The sequence below is a fragment of the Panicum hallii genome, chromosome 9 (assembly GCF_002211085.1).
Source record: "Panicum hallii strain FIL2 chromosome 9, PHallii_v3.1, whole genome shotgun sequence".
In the NCBI taxonomy this organism is placed as follows: Eukaryota; Viridiplantae; Streptophyta; class Magnoliopsida; order Poales; family Poaceae; genus Panicum; species Panicum hallii.
The window spans coordinates 65,789,233-65,809,902 of NC_038050.1; the positions used below are offsets into that span (position 1 = coordinate 65,789,233).

At 49.7% G+C, this 20,670-nt stretch overlaps 2 protein-coding genes and 1 pseudogene across 4 annotated transcripts; 2 read left to right on the forward strand and 1 right to left on the reverse strand.

Moving 5' to 3' along the window:
* Window positions 1-1,626: 1,626 nt before the first annotated feature.
* LOC112876052 lies at window positions 1,627-5,804 on the reverse strand (annotated as a pseudogene).
* Window positions 5,805-7,532: 1,728 nt separating this feature from the next.
* On the forward strand, window positions 7,533-14,030 carry LOC112877198 (tropinone reductase homolog At5g06060-like). 3 transcript variants are annotated; one of them, XM_025941419.1, is made up of 8 exons: window positions 7,537-7,722; window positions 7,813-8,020; window positions 10,081-10,297; window positions 10,402-10,508; window positions 10,627-10,777; window positions 11,064-11,299; window positions 11,396-11,596; window positions 13,730-14,030. In XM_025941419.1, exons 1-6 carry the CDS (start codon window positions 7,622-7,624, stop codon window positions 11,078-11,080), a joined length of 801 nt encoding a protein of 266 aa, XP_025797204.1. In that variant the 5' UTR covers window positions 7,537-7,621; the 3' UTR covers window positions 11,081-11,299; window positions 11,396-11,596; window positions 13,730-14,030. The 3 variants fall into 3 exon arrangements, with proteins under 3 accessions (XP_025797201.1, XP_025797204.1, XP_025797202.1); XM_025941417.1 differs by having other exon boundaries at window positions 7,539-7,722; window positions 10,627-11,299; XM_025941416.1 differs by having other exon boundaries at window positions 7,533-8,020; window positions 10,627-11,299.
* A 3,292-nt stretch (window positions 14,031-17,322) lies between these two features.
* LOC112878260 (probable protein phosphatase 2C 30) lies at window positions 17,323-19,174 on the forward strand. The gene is made up of 3 exons (XM_025942705.1): window positions 17,323-17,825; window positions 17,933-18,271; window positions 18,394-19,174. The coding sequence occupies exons 1-3, from the start codon at window positions 17,505-17,507 to the stop codon at window positions 18,913-18,915; spliced, it is 1,182 nt and encodes a 393-aa protein (XP_025798490.1). The 5' UTR covers window positions 17,323-17,504; the 3' UTR covers window positions 18,916-19,174.
* Window positions 19,175-20,670: the final 1,496 nt, after the last annotated feature.

The window sequence follows — 20,670 nt, forward strand, 5'->3', positions numbered from 1 at the left end:
ATAAATGTTGGATAGACATGTCATTATGACTCGCATTTTTACACTTTAGTCCTGAGTAAATTTAAAAGTTACTTTTGTAAATCAAATATTTGCATAAAAGGCCTTGTACTTTTATAAAATTACGCAAATACCCTTACTTTGCATTTCTTTCAATAGTGATGAAAACTGGGATGTTACAGTCGGTGACGGCGACACCCTCGCGCGTTGTTTACGTTTTTGAAGGCGTCACTCTCTCCCCCTCCTCTCTCCTCTTCGGTGTGCATTCCGGGTGAAATCTTGACCTCGTTGGTTGGACAACGATGGCGGCTTTGGTGTCGCTCCCTCCTTGAGGCGTCGTCTTGGAAACACTGCTGGTTGTCGATGGGATCGTGGTCGGTCGCCGGCCCTTTTCACCTATCCTGGCGGTGGTTGTCGGCTCTTCTCCGGGAGTTCCTACTTCTGCGCCTGCCTTTGCTTTGTCTCGTCCACCTCGTCCGGGTTGCACAGGTCGTTATCAGGCGGATGCTTTGCCGCTGTCGTCGCGTTGGTCGAGGATCGTTTTGGGCGGATGATTGGCCGCTTTGGTTGTGTTGGTTGGATGCTTTGCCACCTTTGTTGAGTTGTTGACTTTGCACTCTTGATGATGTTGTATCTTTAGCAGGTTCGGAGGTGTGGTCCTATCCTGCGGTTTGGTCGCGTCTAGAGTTGTGGGTTGTACGTGCTCCCTTTGTTGTTCTTGTTCGGTGTTGGGGTCGCCTGCCACTTGCTTGGTGGTGCTTGTAACCACTTTAATAGTCTCTGCCTATTAAAATTTATAACGGTCGTATTGCTTTCTTCTTAATAAAATACGTGCTCAGACATGTTCGCGAAAAAAATGTTCAGACCTCTTCTTGTCGCACTATTCCTCGCAGTACAGGATGCCTATCCATTGGCACGCAGAATTGAGGTGTTGACTCAAACAAGACTGAGTCCTAGAATCTCGATCTTGCAGTCGTAATGGAAATGGAGTTCAGCAATGCGTCGAAAAAGAAACATCCCAGTGTGCATGGCGCGCTGGATCTTCTTCTTCGATGGGCGTAAGGAACAGCAGCAAATTAACCCGGCCAACGCCAAATCATTGCCGAGATCTTGCACTCACGCTCGCCATCTCCCTCACCAGACATGTTGAATGAGTGAATGACAGATCGTCGTTTCTCACTGCGGCGAACTAATCTTGACTTGCATCTCGTACTGATGTTGTGCTCCCCGGTCTCCGGCATCACGGTGAATGCTAATCTCCCATCGATGGCACAGTCCGCCATGGGATACCCTTTATTTTGCATCGGAGGTTGTTGCGAATCAACAGATACTCGGTTTTATGAAAAACTAGGAAAAGTCAATTTTGACAAAACCGGAAAAGTTGGAGTTAGCAGAAACTTGTTTTACTTACCCTGGAGTTAGTTAAAAGAAACAAACAAAGCTTTCGGAAAAGTCCTTGATGAACTTGTTCTTTACGTCGGTAGAAGTGGTGTATTGCCCTAGAGATTAGAGAATATAATAGGGTGGCACACGCTGTGGCGTTGAGGACCATGTGACCAGTGATTTCACTAAGTCATTAGTTTAATGGAATAAAAATTCCTTAAAAAAACAATGCAAAAGCATTCCGGAATCTAGTTTTCTTAAAACGTCCTCTAAGGGGCTCTATATAATATTAGAGGTCTATTTGCATATAATCAGATCGCGGTTACCAAACAAGGGGGTATTTGTAAACTGTTGAGGGTGTTTTTGCAAATATTCCTGCCGGCGTCTTTCAAAAAACGACTCTCGCTGCCGCCGGCGACCCCCGCTCGCCCCACCCACCTGCGGCTCCACCTGCCGCGACCAAACATTCAGCGTGAGATGCAACGCCCACGGATGGCGATGGCTGCGCTCGTAGCCGCCCCGCAAGAACTGAACGCTTCCGCGCCCTCCGGTCTTGCGAACAGGAACTAGAGTTTCTTCGATTCGTAAGAAGCCTTCTCACCTGCTTGCGCTCTCGCCCTCGAGCGTGCGGGTGGGGCTGAGGCAGCTTAATTTCCTGGACGATCCGCGAGCCTTCAAGACATGGTGTTCTGCTTCCGTGGTGGGCGGACGGAGAGCCTGCCCTGATGGCGCCTGATGTCTTGCTCTTGTACTGCTATCTGAAACTCTGTTTGCTGTTGTCGATTCCTGAAAAACGTTTCAGTTCGGACGATGGAGGGTGCTAGTTGATCATTTTGCATCAAAATCCAATCGCAGTCATCATTGCAAGTTTGCAACACTTGCAGCCCTGTGCATGCATCAGATAAATTGGAGCAAGAGAGCATGCAAGTACCATATATCATAGCTCGCACATGGACTGGCAATTGCAATCCACCGTTGACTTTCCCTGAGCTGGAGAGCACACTTGTCTGTAACCAATGCAGCATCCAGAATTTACAAGCCAATCAGTAACCAATGCAGACCACTGACTGATTACTACTGACATCAGTCTGTCAAGTTCATCTGTATGTTTCCCATTACATCAGGTATGAGGAGAATCCCCAGCTCTATGAACACAACTACACGAGTCCATTCGATCTCGCAGAGCATGCAGAGCCTAGTATGCAGGCATCAGCCACTGGTTTCCGCTGTCTAAAATGGACCAGTGCTTAGGACTTGCTGCCAAGGTACAGGTTTCGCTAAGTTTTCATGTGCTTGCCCCAAGGAGTAATGAAGATTCTGCTTTTGCTAATGCTTCATGCACTCCAGGGAGTAACCAAGATTCAGGCTTTCCTAATTCTTCGTGTGCTTGTCCCTGGGAGTAACCATGGCAGTTGAGTCTGTCACATCCTGCAGATCAAGCATCGACCGCGATCTCATGTGAGCTGACAACAGCTGGGGTGGGCGAGGTGCAGGTGGAGAAGCAAAGAGACCCATGGCATTGCTGGGCCTTCTGTGCGGGCTACGGGAAGACGGCTTCTGAGAGAGGTACTGTTCATCATCGCTGCCACTGTTGCTTCCTGAGCTGCTTGTGGCAGCAGGTGATATTGTCATTCTCCTACAGTAGGTGGGGCTGTCAACGACATCATCTTCAGGGAACACCTCTTTATTCTGCTGTTTGCCCCACTTGAAACTGAATGGAAGAAGACCTTTATGCTTCCTAGGGGATGGTGTCTCTGGCTTCCGAAGGCCGTTCTGAGGGGGAGAAGGAATTACAGCATCTTGAAGCTTTGCAAACGATCCAGACTTGCCATTGTAGAACTTGCATACCCCTTTCCTGCCATATGTAAGAAGAACATTGCTCAGAAAAATGGAGAATTGATATGATGTCAAAATAATTTATTCTAACACATAATTTCAAGTAAGAATATGCAGTGACTTATAACAGATAAAAACAGTCTACAAGCTGCTCACAGGGAACAAAAAGGCAAAATTAAGTTGCTGAAGCCAAAACAAAGACAACTCAATATTTTATTGCTGTAGATAACAAATACTATGTAGCTGCTATAAGCTACTAACAAGTCTATGTGGAAGAACGAGCTGTCTGTTTGATTCTGTGCTTGTGTTGATCACATGTTGTCTTCATCAAACAGTGGTGGAAGTGCACATGACCAAATCTCTGCTTCCATCACATGACAGTAATACACTGTTCCTGCTAACCATAATGTCAAGAGCCAACCTGTAGTATTAAGCTGCTAACGAGTGCTAAAAACATAGGACAAGGAAATGAACCTACAATGCAACTGTAACACGATCTATCACAGTGTGTTCGACTTAATGGTATAAATAAAGTTCAACAGTATGTTCAAACAGATGACTCATTCAGGTGCTTCGGCACAAATACCACAACATAAGATAGTTTAACAGCACATCAAAGGATTCCTGCCCAAGAGTATATGCATCCATCGATTCCAAAGCTTACACAGACCCTATCTAACCACCCTTAAGATCATAGAAACACAAAAAAGCAAGCAATATCTGGACAGTTAGTAGCTATTGATCTATTTGCCTTGTGCTGCGAGTAGCCTGCAAAATGGTTGGGGGGTTGCTACTGCCACGGTTGTATTCATTTGTAATGTATAGCTTTACGGGCTAACAGAAAAAAATCATCATTAATACAAGCATATGTTTTTAAGACAAAAAGTTTCAGTAGTATCAAGAGAACACAATTATGCCATGTAGCATATTATTTGGACTGAACAACTAGTAGGACTCAACCAAGTTTTCACTGAACAACTGGTAGGAACAAACCCAGCAATGGGTGGTCACAAACCCACAACAGTCAGCTAACTGCACCAATATTTGGTAAAAGTAAAACCACAGAAGTATGTCAATGAAAAATGATATCACAAGAAATTAAAGTGCTTTTGCAGTCCATAGTACTGCTCCAATCCTATATTCATATGTGATAGCAGCAAAACAATAAGGAGCTCTAGAAAGAAACAAAACCTTCTGATGATTAAGCTGGTAGCAAACAAGCTTTTGATGGAGAAATAATAGAATAATTACTGTCTAATGTTCTAACTGGAACACTACTTAAAGTCTCCTTCGAAAGCCTAACCGAAACTTTATTCCAATCCCAATTTATCCCAGCTATCATCACCATGTATCGCAACTTATGTTCACGATGTACCCACAGTTATCTCCATGAACAAAAAATACTTTATAAGAAACACAAGATTTACAACCAACATTAACATCAATAAGGACACTAGGGACCTTTTGAAGTCAAGCAGTTCAAGGTCAAGATTTTCCAATATCAAAGAATCCACGTTGTGAGGTGACTATTGCATTATGAACTCTACAATGCAAAAGCCTAATCTCCCTCAACCACACTGATGCAAGGCACAAGAGAGAATCAGCTAGAACCCTAAATCGCAACAATTCTGCCATCTTATCCTCCAGATGTACCTGTTGTAGCCAAGCAGTTGAGGGACTAAGTTTTCTCCAAGATCAAAGAATCCACATTATGAGATGATGTTTGAATTAGGAATCTATAGTACGAAATCCTAAAATCCCTAACCACAGTGAATACAAGGCACCTCAGAGAATTGCAAAGAACCCTAAATCGCAACAATTTAGCTACCTGATCACTCCGGACTTGCAAAGGAAGAAAAGAAGCTCCTCAATTTCCCGACAGAAGAAACAATCAGAGGACCAAGAACCGAACTAGCCCGAACGAATTACTCCAAGACCTCCCAACTTCACCAGAGAACCAAGAATCTGCATATGTAACGCACATTCCCCAACAAATACTGACGAAGAACCAATCTCTTCGACCGCGTTAGTCCAGCCAACGCAAAGAAATCTCCAAAATTTCCCAGGAGCAACGAGCGCGCCCGGGATCAAGAACAGCCGCTTGCAGCCACATTGCCCCGAATCTCCCGAAGGAGCGCGCAAGAAAGCCCACGAGACCGATCAAGATCCATTCCCCGTGGCGAAATGGGCGCTCACCTGAAGGGCAGGGCCTCCTGGAGCGCGTCCATGGTGTCGAAGGCCGAAGGGCGAGCCCTTGTACCAGCTCTGCACCTCGCCGTCGCCGCCCTCGACCTCCTCGCCGTCCCACTCCCACTGCGCCGCCGCGGCGGGGCTGTCGCTGTCCCGCCCCACCGAGGACGAGCCGCCGCGCCCAGCCGACGCCAGCGGGGAGGCCGCGTAGCCGCAGCGGGCGCCGCGGCCGAAGCGAGGGCCGCCGGCCGCCGCCCAGCCCGCGCCCGCGCCCGCTCTCCAGTGCGATCGACATGGCCCGCGCTCCACTCGCGGCCGCACCAACGGAAGAAGCAGCAGGAGCTGCCGCCTCCTCTCCCTTGTTTGATTGTTTCTTTCGCTCTCGCTCGCCTTCGCACGCGCACAGTAAGACTAGCGAGTAGGACTAGTTTTTTACGGAGGGCACGGGCTGGGTCGCGTGGTATCTTTATCTAGGAAATGAGACCGGCTTTTCGAGATCTCTTTTCCTTTTGACCTTTTTCTTTTTTTGGCATTTATTCCTTTTCTTCTTGGAATTACCAATGTGTACTAGAGTAGGTAATGACTAATTGACTACTGAGGGAAGAATAGGATAACTGAACAAAGCAGCAACGTTTACTAGCAACAAAACAATAATACCATTAGCAAATTATCGTCAAGGGCAAGGCGACTGGCCTTTTTTTTTTCTTACCTGTAAACAATAGCACCAAAATAGTATTGTTAAGGTGACTCGTCAGTTTTCTTACCTTCGGATCTTACTGTTTAATCCATGTTTCCTTTCATCTTCGCCATTTTGTTACATCTTGCTCCGACACACAGTAGCATGTGGTCGGGCATCCGCTGACGGCGGATGTTAAATACACAAATTGGTAAAACATGCACACGGTTGAGCACGGCTAGCTGAGACCACATCTCACATTAACCGGTTAGAAATAAGTTTGGTATACAACCATATACCTGTTGCGTTATTGTGGTCATTCCTAACAACGTGTGGCATGCCAATTTCAGCATTAGTTGTTTGTGCATTTTTTTTCTTTTTGTAGCGAAGACCAAAACGTACCGAGTCCAAATGTATTTTATTGGCTAGATAGATAGATAGATAGATAGAATGAATAAATAGGTAAATGACAACGTAGTAAAAGATAGCAACATGACCTGCCAGGCTGCCATCAACATGAGAGTTTCGAAGAGGCGTGCACAAGATACATGCCGAATCAAATTAAAGTTTGTTCGAGTGAGAAGCTGTGAGCAGCTGCTGGTAGTGCTAGGTGGGCCGATCAGCCTGATCATCTAAAGAGACTGTAACAGCCGGATATGTTCTCGCCACTCACCATCCAGCCGCAGTGCTTAAGTCGTTGAAGGAGCAGTCTGACTGAACGTAAAATGCTGGTGTTTGTCTGGATCTACTACATGCTTCTTTACTGTATTGCTTTCTTTTTTTTTCTCTCTTTGTTTTCTTTTCTCTCGTAAACTGCTGTTGCTTTCTAGAGCTACCGAGAAGGGAGAGGGAAGATAGAAGATCATGCAACCAAGTACACAAGACATTTTGAATGCTAAAGATTAATAGTTCTGTTTTGACTCGTTTATGCAAATGAACGGGCTCCTGGATTTTTCATCTTTCCAGCAGGGGTATTTTGGTCAATTAATGTGATATCCCAATCCAAAACCTCATGCACGCGAAACATAAGAAAGGGAATGCAATCACATATCTTTTTCCCTAACCTACCGTGACATGTTCCATACAACGGGCATATTTGGTTTGTTGACTCAGTTTCCACAGTTCGCCACGTCTAAAGTTGTGCAGGTTTGACTAAGTTAGGTGTGCGTTTGGTTTGTATCCACGTTTGTGATAAGATTTTTCTTCTACTGTGTAGATTCCACTCGCCAATAACCTGTAAAAGTGTGGCAAGATTTCCTTAGACATCCCAAGGTGTGGCGCAGAATTTCAGCGCCTACCCTTAACCAGGTGTGGCAGAAAATATATACCAATTTTTAACACTTTATACGTACAACCAAACGTACCCACTGTCCTTGTAGCAAACCCATAAACGCCACCGTAGATGAATTTATAGGGGTGAGATCCGCATGTCACCCTATCGATCGAATGATTCAAATCCCACATCGATTATAAGCTGTCTCGCATCAGCGACTGAGTACAGAAAGGCCCCAGAGACCGGCCGGGAGCAGCAGCAGCGAGATGGCGGCGGCGGCGTCCTCGGGCACGGCGATAGGGTCCTCGGGAAGATGGGCGCTCCACGGCAAGACGGCCCTCGTTACCGGCGGCACGCGCGGCATCGGGTACGGCTCCCCCTCAAACACCCATCTCGTTTCTTCCGCACTTGCAAGCCCCGCTACGGAGGTTCACTCGAGGTCGCGCGCGCGACGCAGGCGTGCGGTAGTGGAGGAGCTGGCGGCGCTGGGGGCGGCCGTGCACACCTGCTCCCGGAAGGAGGAGGAGCTCGGCGAGCGCATCAAGGAGTGGGAGGCCAGGGGCTTCCGCGTCACCGGCTCCGTCTGCGACCTCTCCGCGCGTGACCAGCGGGAGCGCCTGCTTTGCGATGTCGCCGACCGCTTCGGCGGCAAGCTCGACATCCTCGTGAGTCAGAAACTCCGACTAGTGTTTTTTTAGAAACAAAAGCAACCTGCCTGTCCCATTTTTATTAAAACAAAGCAACTAAATGTTCTTACAGTTTAAGAATACTATGTGGCTCATCCTACCAGAACCAGCAACCTACAGCCACAAGTCCTGCATAACAGATGTTGCAGAGCCTGACTTCTCATACAGTTTAATTTGTCTACACAGCATTCCGTAATCTGCATCTCCAGTTACTTTTAAGACAGACCCAAACCCAACTCGCCCCTGGCGCGCGCGCACAATCAATCTGCTCTTCGCAACTTCTTCATTGGAGCGTGATTAGAAGCAATTTCTTCAATGACGCCTTGAGGATCCATACCATCACTCCACCCTTGTGGCAAATCTCCCTGATAAATTTGGCCTCTGATACTTGGGAATATTTTGTGTTAATCTCAGCACCATCCTAATCTCCTGCCATTGTTCGTTCTGAAAAATAAATTCATCATGCATCAGTCAAATGCTCCACTCAACTGAGAACTAATTGCTGCACTTCCAAGCCATTTAGAAGCAACTGATTCATAGTTTGCACCACATCTGTCTCCTACAAAATCTAACATATAATTTCACATCTTTCTAGCCACGTCACAATAAAAAGTAAATGCGCTATTGATTATTTTTCATCATATTACAGTTCAGTGTTTTTTCAGTTCCTCTCCTTTTCAGATTATCTACACTTGGAACATCTGAACTCTAGTTTTTTTTGCCTCGAAAGCGCAGGAGAGCTGCACATCAATATATTAAGAAGAAAAGGGGGTAAGAACCCCAGGTGGTACAGTTAAGGGCCTGTACCATACCCAAACAAAGAACCCCTGAATGGTATTACAAAAACACTAAAAGATGGGACCTGACCAACAAGAACTAAGAACTAGCACTTAGACCACCAGAGGTCCTAGGGCGAGGAGATGTGGCACTCCACGAGCCCCAGCGAAGGACCAATGGTGCAACTCTTCCTTGATGACAGAAACAACACAAGAAACATTGGGTGAAAGCCCATCGAAGACGCAGCGGTTTCGGTGCTTCCAGATGGTCCACGCTCCCAAGACAAGGATGGAGTCCAAGCCTTTCCTAACCAGTCCATCCACTCTAGAGCTAGCAGCCATCCACCATTCAAAGAAGGAAAGATCGTTCTGTGGAGCCAAGGTTTGCAGGTTGAACATTTGCAAGACAGCGAACCAGACCTGACAGGAGAAAACACACGCCACCAGCAGGTGGTCAGCCGTTTCCTCAACCTGATCACAAAGAGGACAGGCAGCCAGGTGGGAGAGACCTTTGCTGGCAAGGTGATCAGCTGTCCAAATTCTGTTTAGAGCAGCCGTCCATAAAAAGAATTTGCACTTGCCTGGTGCCCAGCTCTTCCAGATCTGCTTCCAAGGGCCAAATCCAGTAGCCCCAATGGACATCTGAACTCTAGTTGGAATAGCAACCTTCCACAATGCATGAATATACATAGAATAATCCCTCTTGAAGTTAATAACATCATAAAATACATTGTGAGGTATAAATGCTATTGCTTTCATATTGCCAAACTGAAGCATCAACATCAACGGTTAAATTCACACCGGACATTACTTCAACTAGCTCATACCATTTTGTCATTGTATTAGAAGAAGCTGTTCTTCTAAAAGACAGCATTAGCTCTTGCCCATTCCAAATATAATTCTACCCTTCTCATTAATTATATTATTATAAAATCTAAGTGTACTGTTGAAGAAGCAGTTTCAAACCAAATTTCTTCCAAAGTTCTAAACCTTAGATATTTTCTTCATTCCAATGGTAACCAAACCTAATTTCCTCTGCTGCCCAAAGAACCATTTCCAAAAGGAAGAAGATATTGTTGAATTCATGATCAGAGAAATACTAAGGCTGAATTGAAGTTCTCCATGGTGGCACTCTGTTGATCGATGGAAAATTTCAACTACATTTGTATCTGCAACTTATTTGTAGAACCTACAATTTTATTATTGCACAATCTGAATCTGTTTCATGTTGATTTATCCTGGGTTTCTTCATTCAACTTGCAGGTAAACAATGTGGGAACAAACATAAGGAAACCAACTACTGAATTTTCTGCAGAGGAATACTCGTTTTTGATGGCTACTAATCTTGAATCTGCATATCACTTGTGCCAAATTGCACATCCTCTTTTGAAATTATCTGGGTCAGGCAGCATTATCTTCATTTCATCTGTCGCTGGAGTGGTGGGCATCTTTAGCGGAACTCTATATGCTATGACTAAAGGTGACAGTTGTGGTTCAATACTAAACAGCCTTCTATTTCTTGACCATACATGAATAGAAGGTGTTATGGACTTGTGGCGTGACCAGCTAAAATTCTTTGTTTAGGTGCTATTAATCAGTTAACCAAGAACTTAGCATGTGAGTGGGCAAAGGACAACATAAGAGCCAACTCTGTTGCCCCCTGGTACATTGCGACTTCACTTACGGAAGGGGTAAGTATCTTACTTTTGTTGATCGTATTAACATATTAAGCTAGTATCCTATTTTGGCTCACTAAGTTGTAAACCTAAACCCTCCTAACCTCAGATTACTTCTTTTTTTCTTTTGCAGCTTTTGGCAAATAAGAATTTTGAGGAGCAAGTTGTGAGTCGAACTCCGCTTGGACGTGTCGGAGAACCTGGAGAAATATCCGCACTCGTTGCTTTTCTTTGCATGCCGGGTTCCACTTACATTACTGGCCAGACAATCTCAGTTGATGGAGGTATGACTGTAAACGGGTTTTACCCAACCAAACCCTTCTAGGTGCAAGCTACCATGGTGGTGTTCTTTTAAGTTGAAACAAACCTAATAATATGTATGTAAAGGTGATCTTATCATGAATTGATCCATGATTATTGTTCAATGCATAAGTATATATCAGAACCATGTGAAAAATGCTTTGTTCAGATCTGCAAATCTGTGATTTTTCCAACCTGTTCCGCTAGTTAATTCATCTGCGATTGGTTCTAAACATTAAGTAGCTACTGACGAGTGGGATCACAAAATAGTGCATTCCATTCTGTAATCCCAAATGCTGCTGCTCTCCCGCATCAATTGTGAATCTTTGGGTAAGCCGTCAGCGATCGAGAACACTCATGGAGAGGCCAGTTGCCACACAGACTGGTCCAGGAGAAGCCGAGAGATTGCCGCTGCAGATATTGACAGGCACAGCGATAGGGGCGCCAGTGAAATGGGCACTACATGGCAAAACGGCCCTCATCACTGGTGGAACCCGCTGCATCAGGTAAGACTTCCCTCTAACGCTCTCTGATCTCCATTCCACCAGAGCAGCTGCAACACCTTCACATGCTAACTTGTGTGTGTGCTTGTGTTCACGTAGGTGTGCAGTGGCTGAGAAACTCGCGGCGCTGGGGTCCAGGCTGCCGTGCACACGTGGTCCTGGAAGGAGACAAAGCTTGGGGAGCACCTCCAGGAGGGGGAGGCAGGGCCCAGGGGGTTCTGCGACCTCTCCGTGCGGGACCAGTGGGACCACCTGCTCCGTGAGGTCGCCGACCACTTCGGTGGCAAGCTTGACATCCTTGTAAGTGAGAAATAATCCCTCAATCCCGTTTCCCGTCCGTTTATCCATCTTTCCTTAATCCACTATGCTATATTGATATTGCATCCGTTATTTTTATCTGTGGAATTAGAATATGTGTACTTAAGCATCTAGAACTTCTGATTATACACATAGAAACATGCTTGGCAACAGTCAGGAATCGGAACATAAGTTGAGATGATGAATTTGTGGTTGGATTTGGGTTCAGAATTTGATTTTTGGTTGTGTGAAGAGTAAGTTATATACTACCTCTATCCCAGAATATAGCTATTTTTAGATTTTCTCCAAGTCAAACCTTTTAAACTTTGACCGTAGGTAAAAAAATTATAAAGATTGACAACATAAAAATAATATTAGTTTATTCATAATGAAACCAACTATCATAATATGTAACTTTTTGTTTAAAAGTAATTATTTTTGAAGATTTTATTGGTCAAAGATAAAGATGTTTGACTTTGACCAAGTCAAAAAGTTGTTATATTTTGGGGCGGAGGTAGTAGCAAACATAAATGAAGATATAAATGGTTGAGATGGTGCCTACCTTCTGAAAAGAGCAAGTCCCTCCCAAAGTCCTGAGATTTCCAGCCCCTTGATGGGCTTAAATTGGTCTCTCAATGTTTTATGCTCATCCCATTCAAAATGAGACTAAACCCATATGTTCACATTCATTTGCACCAAACTACAAAGAGCAAAGCAAGCATGTAGATTTCTCATGTGGAAATGAGATTAGTAAAAATGTAGAATTGTCAATCTTTTTGACTGAAATCTACCAGGAGCCCCTAACTTTATCGCAGTCTTCTCATCCAAGTTTCAAACTCTCAAAATGCATATCCATGTACCTATTTACTATATGCACCACCCCTGGTCCAAACCATCCTAATTCTAACTCGCGTATGTGGCATGCTAAGGTCCATGGGCTATTAGTCAGCATGCACGCAAGTTACAGTTATTAGGATGATTCGGTCATTTGGACCTCCAGTGATAGATTCAGTTAAATTAAGAACTCATATTTACAGTTTTAGAGTTAGGGTACGTGGATGTGAATGCTGAATGTGGCAAGTTTAGGGGACTGCTGGCAGACTTGAGTCAAAAGTTTTTTTGTGGTTATTTTCTATGGGGGAATGGTGTATGGTGGAGACTATGTCGACATGAATATTTCCATAACAAGATGTTCAAATTCCATGGATTTAGTTTCTTTTATCAGGAACATGGATGGCATTGTGAACACCAATTCTGGAGCATTTGAGATTTTGAGTGAGAAAATTTAGGAAAGCCTGAGGAGGCTATTCAAGTAATGCTCCAATGCTAGTGACGTCCTTTAATCCAGTTAAACTTTGACATGGCCTGTCAAGTAAGATGGTTAGGCTTCTTATGTATAGGAACTATAATATGATCAATGTTAGCTGAAAACTACCTTCAAATCATAGGAAAGTGGGTTTCTGTTGATCTCACATGGCCGGTTGCCATTTAGATTGGACTATTGGAGCAAAGAAACCATCACCAAGTTAGGTTCATTTCTGTATTATCTCACACATAGTAATTCAGTGAAGTGCAATGTTCAAGTTAGGATGCGCAACTGACACAAACTTAAAACGCTTAGCATTTTTGGGACTTGTGGTTCACTTATGGGGCATTTGGTTTGCATCATGAGGTGCTCCTACGGACGATCCGTACCTACATCTCTGTTTGGTTCGTCACGGGATCATTCCATCCGTCGTTGGTGACAAGTGAAAATCCAGAATTGACATGTTCTCCGCGACACCATCCATTTTGCATGCGGGACTGACTAATGCTGGATGAGTCCGTTTGTAAAACCAAACACCCTATTAAGAATTTATCTTTACATCTTAACAATGTCAAGAGGAGACTCTTAACACCATCCATTTTGTTTTGTGTATATGTGCCGACATGGTTGAATTCATGATCAGAGAAATGGTAAGATTGCAATGGAGCTATCTATGCACTATTTTGACTGAGTGAAGATTTTCATTGGGGATTTCCACTCTATGGTTTGATATTTTTGTTTGTGCACCTCTGTGATTCAATATTCAAACAAAGTGAGCTTACAAGTTATAAACTCCCTCCTATCCTCTGATAACTGCTGTTTCTGTGCAGATTTTTGGAAAATAAAGATCTTGAGGAGCAAGTTGTGAGTCGAACTCCTCTTGGACGTGTTGGAGAACCTGCAGAAATATCGGCACTCGTCGCTTTTCTTTTGCATTCCCGGTTCCACTTGCATTACCTGCCAGACCATCTCGGTAGGCGGATGTATGACTGTCGAAGTGGAAGCCAACCAAGCCCAACTAGGCAGAAGCCAACGCGTTGCTTTCTGCTGAGGAAAATAGCTGGTTGTGCTCTTGGAAGTTGGAACAAACCTAATACTAAAACGCTACTAGTGTTTATGTTCCATTATCCATCCATGATTGTGGTTCGTTGTACAATTCTTCACGAACCTCGTGAAGAAGGTTGTGGTTGCGTTGGATTGGTGCGATGCAAATCTGCAAAGACGGGCAATCTCTTCTGCCAGTTAACTTCATCCACGACCGGTTCTAGACGTTCAGTGTTAGGAGGTCTGAGGTCTGATAACTCTCAATGTCCTCGAGCATGGTTGAACCGTCTGAGCGGGTGACCCGAGTTAAATGCATTGTGTGTGAGCTGTCCCAAGCCCTCGAGGACAAACGGCAGGTGAGAAACCCGAACGCATCGTCGAACACTTGGCACCCCTGACGCTGCTCGGACAGCTGTTGGTGAACAGACACTCGCAAAATGGTGGCCACCCCGACAACACAGCATGAACACCGATCGCATCCGGGGAAGACGGCAGAAATCGACGTGCAAGAAGCTCATCGAAGAAGCCTTTTTCTTGTGCCCCTCCTGTTTGCCCGCGCGCGCGCGAGAGAGAAAAGTGCTCCAGGGAAAAAGAAAAATCTCGTGCGTGAATCCGAGGATCCGAGGAGCCAACAGCGCGATCTCCGTGACAGCGAGGTCCCGGCCCGTGCCGCCGAACACGTCGCGCGGCGGCACCCCCACCGGCCCGCGACACCTCCTCTGCGCGCGATCGCGGCGCGGATCCTGCCTGAGCCCCGAGACGCGATGCGTTACTGCGGCCGCGTGCCGTCGCCGTCGTGCCGGCTTTTTACGTGGCGAGCGGCGGCGTGTCGGGCACCGGCGGAGAGGCCGCCGGGGTGTCGTGGTCCCAAAGCAAGCGGGCCAGGCAGAGGCAGGGCCCCGGCATGCCGGCTGTCAGTTGCGCGCGGACGCTGACGGATGGAACGGGGTTGCGTCGCGAGCGATGCAATTCCGCCAGGCGCTTTGCACGGCCCCGAAACCTGAACGAAAAAAGAAAAGAAAAGAGACGACTACTACTCTGTGATTGCTCGCGTGATTCGACGGGTGAGTCTGAAAGATATCTTGCCTCTAGGAAAGCCGTGTTGCATTGGCGAAACGCCGAGACCCGTGGCGATCGCAACGGCAAAAGGTCGAGGTGCTGCGACGAAAATGTCTAGTAGTTTTTTCTGCCTGCTGATGATTTCTGCTTGACTCATCGTTATCAGAGTGTTCTTTTGGTTGCATGATGGGACTCGTATTCCTCTGCTTTTCGGGCCATCAAAACAGAAGGGCGAATTGTTCGAAAAAAAATTTATTGTTCGAAAAAAAAACAAGCGGGCGATTGACGAGCTGCTGATTTCACGAAACCGATCCCACACACGATCTCAGCACAGAGAAAGTTGCTGACGCCAGTGATGGCCGAAGACGACACCACATCATGGAGGCAGGCAGAAGAACAAGGCAGCCTAGAATATCTCAGAACCGTCCATTCCTCTACATGCCCCTCCCTGCCCTCGTGTCAGCCAGTAATCAAGCCACCGTGTCAGCTCGACGGTTTCCCAACCATGGCAAGTAAACAAAAGCATTACTACAGACAAGGAGGTGTGAGGACTCGTAACCGCGCGTAGGCTTGCACTCCTCGCGGCCAATCGCGCCGGAGGAAAATATCTCGCTCGCCGGAGGAACGGGCCAGGTGGCTGGCTGGCGTTGCACGGCCGCGCAGGCCCGTTGCACGAGGCGCCCGGAGCCATGGAACCCCCGCGAGGTACGCGCTGACGTGCCGCTGCGTCCGGGTATGCAGGGCTGGGGCAGCAAGTGCCGGAACCGTCACGCCCCTAGCTAGGGCTAGCCTGCGATGCGAAGACGTGGCTCGTGTCAGCGCGTAGGGGACCCCGACGTGGGGGGCCTAGCCGCAACCGGGAGCGAAACGATAGAAAGATCCATCCAGCGCCCCGCCCGCGCTCGCGCCCCATCGCATCCCGCGCGGTGATACAGTGCAGTGTACTTGGCCGCTCGTCGGTTCAGAGGGCCGTGCGAGATTCTCTTCGCGCGCTCATGGACGGTGTCGTGCAGCTGTGTGCCTGTGTTGCGACCCTGAGACTTTAGCATGCCTAATGCGTCTCTGCATACTCAATGACCGGCTTCATGCTCAAGGCAACAGGGGATACACTTTTACGCCCTTGATCTCGGGTGTACAGCTCGTGGGGTAGCGCGTGGCCATTCGTACGTCGCCGTTCAATCTCTCCGAGGCAACAAAGCTCGCTCCAGTTCCTGCAGGACAGCAGCAGTAGTATCTAGCTGTCCTGTCACTGTCCAAAAATATCTAGCTCCCCTGTTCATCGAGCGAACGCCTAGGCCTGACACGTCTCCCCGTGGCGCGATTACGACCAACTAGCCTCCGTCGCTGCGGGCACCAATAATGCGCGCGCGCTTAAGGTCTGTGCTCGGATTAGTACACACGGCGTAATGGCGCGCTGTCACCGGACAGGGACTTGTTCCTGGAGCATATACGGCCGTCGATCGTCTGAGATGTGGTTTCGCATATGATCCGCGTGCAGTGTCGACGATCGATGCTGTTTCAGAACACTCCAGCATTGGGTAGCTAGCAGCACTCCACTTGGAGAACGCTAAGGCATCCTGCCATGAACGCAGCACGTACCTGGGAGCATGACTGCATGCCTGTGTTCGGCTGGCACCCATTAAAGAATCATGCATGTAAAGAGACGGCGGTACAAGCAATGAAGGAGCCGATTTACAAGGTACAGGGACGTAAAAGCAATTCAAGACCATGCTGCCGGAGTAAAACGAGGTTAAAAAACAAACCCAAAATTTCCAGAAGGAAGAAACAGACCCAACGTGTACAGGCTAGTACAGCGCCGATCCACCGCAACGTGCCAAACAACGAGAGGCCGCACGGGGCCGGAGTACCAGGCCGGACGACAACGAGAGGACCCAGCAGCTGTAGCCCGTACACCGCTCCGCCTCCACGTGTCCCGCGCCCGCGCCTCCCCTGCCGCCCTCACGCTTATCCCCCCACGCAAGGATGCGTCAACCACGTAGACCGGGCCCCTCCCCTCCCCCCATGCCCACACGACCAACGTGTCGCCCGCGCCGCGCACCAAACACCGCGGCGGGCCGGCCGAACCGCCCCGGCCGGCCCCGCTTCCTCGTGGCACGCGGCCGCGCGCCCCAGCTCCCGCCCGCCTGGTGGACGCCCCCGCGCCGCGACACGCGTCCCGGGGGCACGTACCGGCCACGGGCGCGCGTCACGTGGGGCGTATCCGACGGCTCCGGCGCCCCCCCGCACAACTGTACCGGTGGCCCCGCCGCGTGGCGCGTGGCGGCCCGGCTTTTTATATCGCCGGGGCACCACTTGGAAGCCCCGCTCAACCCCCTCTCGCTCGCAATCAACGCTACCGGAAGGAAAACGAGAGAAGAAGAAGCAACAGCAGCAAGCCGCGGCATTTCCCCTCAGCTTTGCTTTGCTTTGCTTGCTCGACGCGTGCTGGTTGATTTGATCTGAGGAGATTCTCGTGGGATCAGTTGTTTGTTTCGTCACTCCATGGCGGAGATCTGCTGCGAGGTGGCGGCTGGGTCGCCGGACAGGAAGGGGGAGTGCGCGGGCGACGCCGGCGGCGGCCGCGCGGCGCGGCGGAGGAGGATGGAGATACGGCGGCTCAGGGTGGTAGCCGAGGACCAGGCCGCGAAGAGGCGGAGGCTGGAGGGTGACGAGGAGGACGACGTGAGGGGCCCAGCGCCCAGGTACGGCGTGACGTCGGTGTGCGGGCGGCGGAGGGACATGGAGGACGCGGTGACCACCCGCCCGGGGTTCATCAACGGCCACCACTTCTTCGGGGTCTTCGACGGCCACGGCTGCTCTCATGTGAGTGCCCGCGCCGCGCACGCTGCTGCGTCGGAGGGTTCATGCTAGGATCTCTGCTCTGGTTTCGGGCCGCGGAGTGTTTACCGATTGGCTGCATGCGCATGCAGGTCGCGACGTCGTGCGGGCTGCGGATGCACGAGATCGTGGCCGAGGAGGCCGCCGCCGCCGCCGCCGGCTCGTCGGTGTCGGACGAGGCGGCGCGGTGGAGGGACGTGATGGAGAAGAGCTACGCGCGGATGGACGCCGAGGCCATCGGCTCAAGGGAGACCGCCGACCCCGCGCCCACCTGCCGGTGCGAGATGCAGCTGCCCAAGTGCGACCACGTCGGCTCCACCGCCGTCGTCGCCGTGGTGGGGCCGCGCCACCTCGTCGTCGCCAACTGCGGCGACTCCCGCGCCGTCCTCTGCAGCGGAGGCGCCGCAATCCCGCTCTCAGCTGACCACAAGGTACTGCAGCCAGGAAAAAAAAATGTTCCGTTTCCTGTTAGTCTAGCTCAGAGAGAGAAGATGAACAAACCATAGATGTTTACGCGTTGTCCTGAACAAATCTGTATTGTTATTTCTTTCAGCCTGACCGTCCTGACGAGCTCGAACGGATCCACGCGGCGGGAGGGCGCGTCATCTTCTGGGACGGCGCCCGCGTCTTCGGCATGCTCGCCATGTCCCGGGCCATCGGCGACAGCTACTTGAAGCCGTTCGTGATATCGGACCCGGAGGTGAGGGTGGTGGAGAGGAAGGACGGCGAGGACGAGTTCCTGATCCTGGCCAGCGACGGGCTGTGGGACGTGGTGAGCAACGAGGTGGCCTGCAAGGTGGTGCGCGCCTGCCTCCGAAGCAGGGAGCCGCGCGGCGGGGAGCGGTCGAGCCCGACGTCCAGCCTGAGCCCCAGGCAGAGCAGCGGCAGCAGCAGCGGCGACGAGGAGGCCGCCGCGCCCAGCGACGGCGCGGCGTACGACAGCGACGGCGAGAGCGGCGAGGACAAGGCCTGCGCCGAGGCGGCCATCCTGCTGACCAAGCTGGCCCTGGCGCGGCAGAGCGCGGACAACGTCAGCGTCGTCGTCGTCAATCTCAGGCGGCGCCCGAGATCGTGACCGCCGGATCCCCTGTACAAGCCGTTCCTGGCTAAATTCTCGGCCGTCCCCAATTCGAAATTCGCGTCGACCAAGCAAAAATCGAACGGAATGCCAAAGCAAAGATCGAACATAGACTGAGATCCTTAGCAGAACTGCAGATTACAGTAGGATTACTAGTTACTATTTCTTCAGAATTTTTTTTGAGGCGTCTGTGATCTGCTCGGACAGATCAGCGCGCCTTTCTTCCGCAAAAAAAAAAAAAAGAGTAGCTCATGCCTTTTCCGATGTTTGAATGTTTGAAGAAACTTTTATCAAGCGTCTGAGAAATCAATTGTAAAAATACTCGAGTGCTCCTTTCACTAAACCGAATCCTTCCAACCTTCTCTGACTAGATCGCGGATGTGCTTGCTGCTCCTCCGGCTACGTGTTTCTTCTCGTTTTAATTTGACCCGCCATGATCGTCCAGAACGATTTGACGCGTTCGGCGATGCTGCGTCAGCCTCGCAACTCCGGATTTAAATACTCCCCGGACGGATGTTTTCTTCGTGCCGTCTCCAAAAAAAGCTCAGGTTTTTTAATGATTCAGCTCCCAGTTGAACCACCCAAGCAGACACCGAACATACAATACGCAGAACGCTCGCACGCTCTAGCTGAATTGCGAAATCTAGCGCGTTGTTATCATGTTGTTCTCGGCGTCTCCTCCTCCTGCCGTGCCGCCGCCCTGCGCCGGTCGCCGGTCGCCGGAAAGCCCCGGCCTTTCTTTCCCCTGCGCGGTGCTGGTGGGTGCGGCGAGTCAACAAACAACTCCCGCTGCTGCCTAATCATGGCGGACACGAGGCGCGCATCCGTCCGTGCTACGACTCCGAGTCCGATCACGACGCGACGCCGACGAGATGGGGGGCAAGGGAATCGCGTTTCTCTTCTTTTTTTTTCTTCTTTTTTCTCCGTTAGGATTTCGTTCGCGGCGCTGACACCTGTTGGGTTCGGCTCGCGGCGTTTGCGTCTCCGCGATCGCGTCGGAGATTCTGCCTGCTTGTTTTGATCGGGACGGCAATAATCGCCCCGGGCCACGTCAGGGTGCTCCGGCCGGGGCCCCGCTCGGCCTCCCCCTCCCTCCTTTTCGGGGACGCTGATGCTTTCCGTCCGTGGGGGGAGCGCTGGTGGAAGGTAGCCGTCACGCTCTTACACCTGGCGCGCCGCTAGCTCGCTGCAGGTTCATCGGATTAGGGGTGCTAATGGCCCTAGTTTTAGTTGACGCCTTCTTTTTTTCTCCTAATGAGTCGTGCGAGCTTTTGGCTTAGAAATTTCGAACTGCCGCCGCTTTACATCGCAGCAGTGGGAGCTTCACACGTCACCGGAGATGCACTGGAAGCTAGGAGCTCAGCTTTAGAACTTGCAGCGTGCTGGAATCCAGGATGCGTCCGGCAGAATTGTTTTCGTGCAGCTTCTGCTCCGCGTGTCCGGTTGCAATTTCGGAACACGTTCCCCGTGAAACACGAGCTCTTTGCGTGCCGGCCTCCGGGCTTTTGGCCTTTAGCCCTTGCGCGCGCACCCAACGCACGCACTGACGCCGATGCCGAACGGGGAGCTTCCGTACCGGCACTCCCAGCTCAGATGCGCGCGCTTCCTGTTCCTGCTGGAGCCTCTGCTTACTCATCGTCCGAGCTGCTTGTTCGACCGCGACGCGTCCCTGCAAATGAGCAGAACAGGTGGAGATGCCGTGCCGGTGTCGTGGTGGGAGTGGAACGCATGGTTGGCATCGCGCCCGGTGCG

What these genes read in the sequence shown, in the direction of transcription:
- LOC112877198 (XM_025941416.1), top strand. Translation starts at nt 7,622, where the DNA reads ATGGCGGCGGCGGCGTCCTCGGGCACGGCGATAGGGTCCTCGGGAAGA. An exon ending in TCTATATGCTATGACTAAAG is followed by an intron (nt 10,298 to 10,401) that starts GTGACAGTTGTG and finishes TTCTTTGTTTAG; the next exon opens with GTGCTATTAATCAGTTAACC. An exon ending in CGACTTCACTTACGGAAGGG is followed by an intron (nt 10,509 to 10,626) that starts GTAAGTATCTTA and finishes TTTCTTTTGCAG; the next exon opens with CTTTTGGCAAATAAGAATTT.
- LOC112878260 (XM_025942705.1), top strand. Translation starts at nt 17,505, where the DNA reads ATGGCGGAGATCTGCTGCGAGGTGGCGGCTGGGTCGCCGGACAGGAAG. An exon ending in ACGGCCACGGCTGCTCTCAT is followed by an intron (nt 17,826 to 17,932) that starts GTGAGTGCCCGC and finishes ATGCGCATGCAG; the next exon opens with GTCGCGACGTCGTGCGGGCT. An exon ending in CGCTCTCAGCTGACCACAAG is followed by an intron (nt 18,272 to 18,393) that starts GTACTGCAGCCA and finishes TATTTCTTTCAG; the next exon opens with CCTGACCGTCCTGACGAGCT.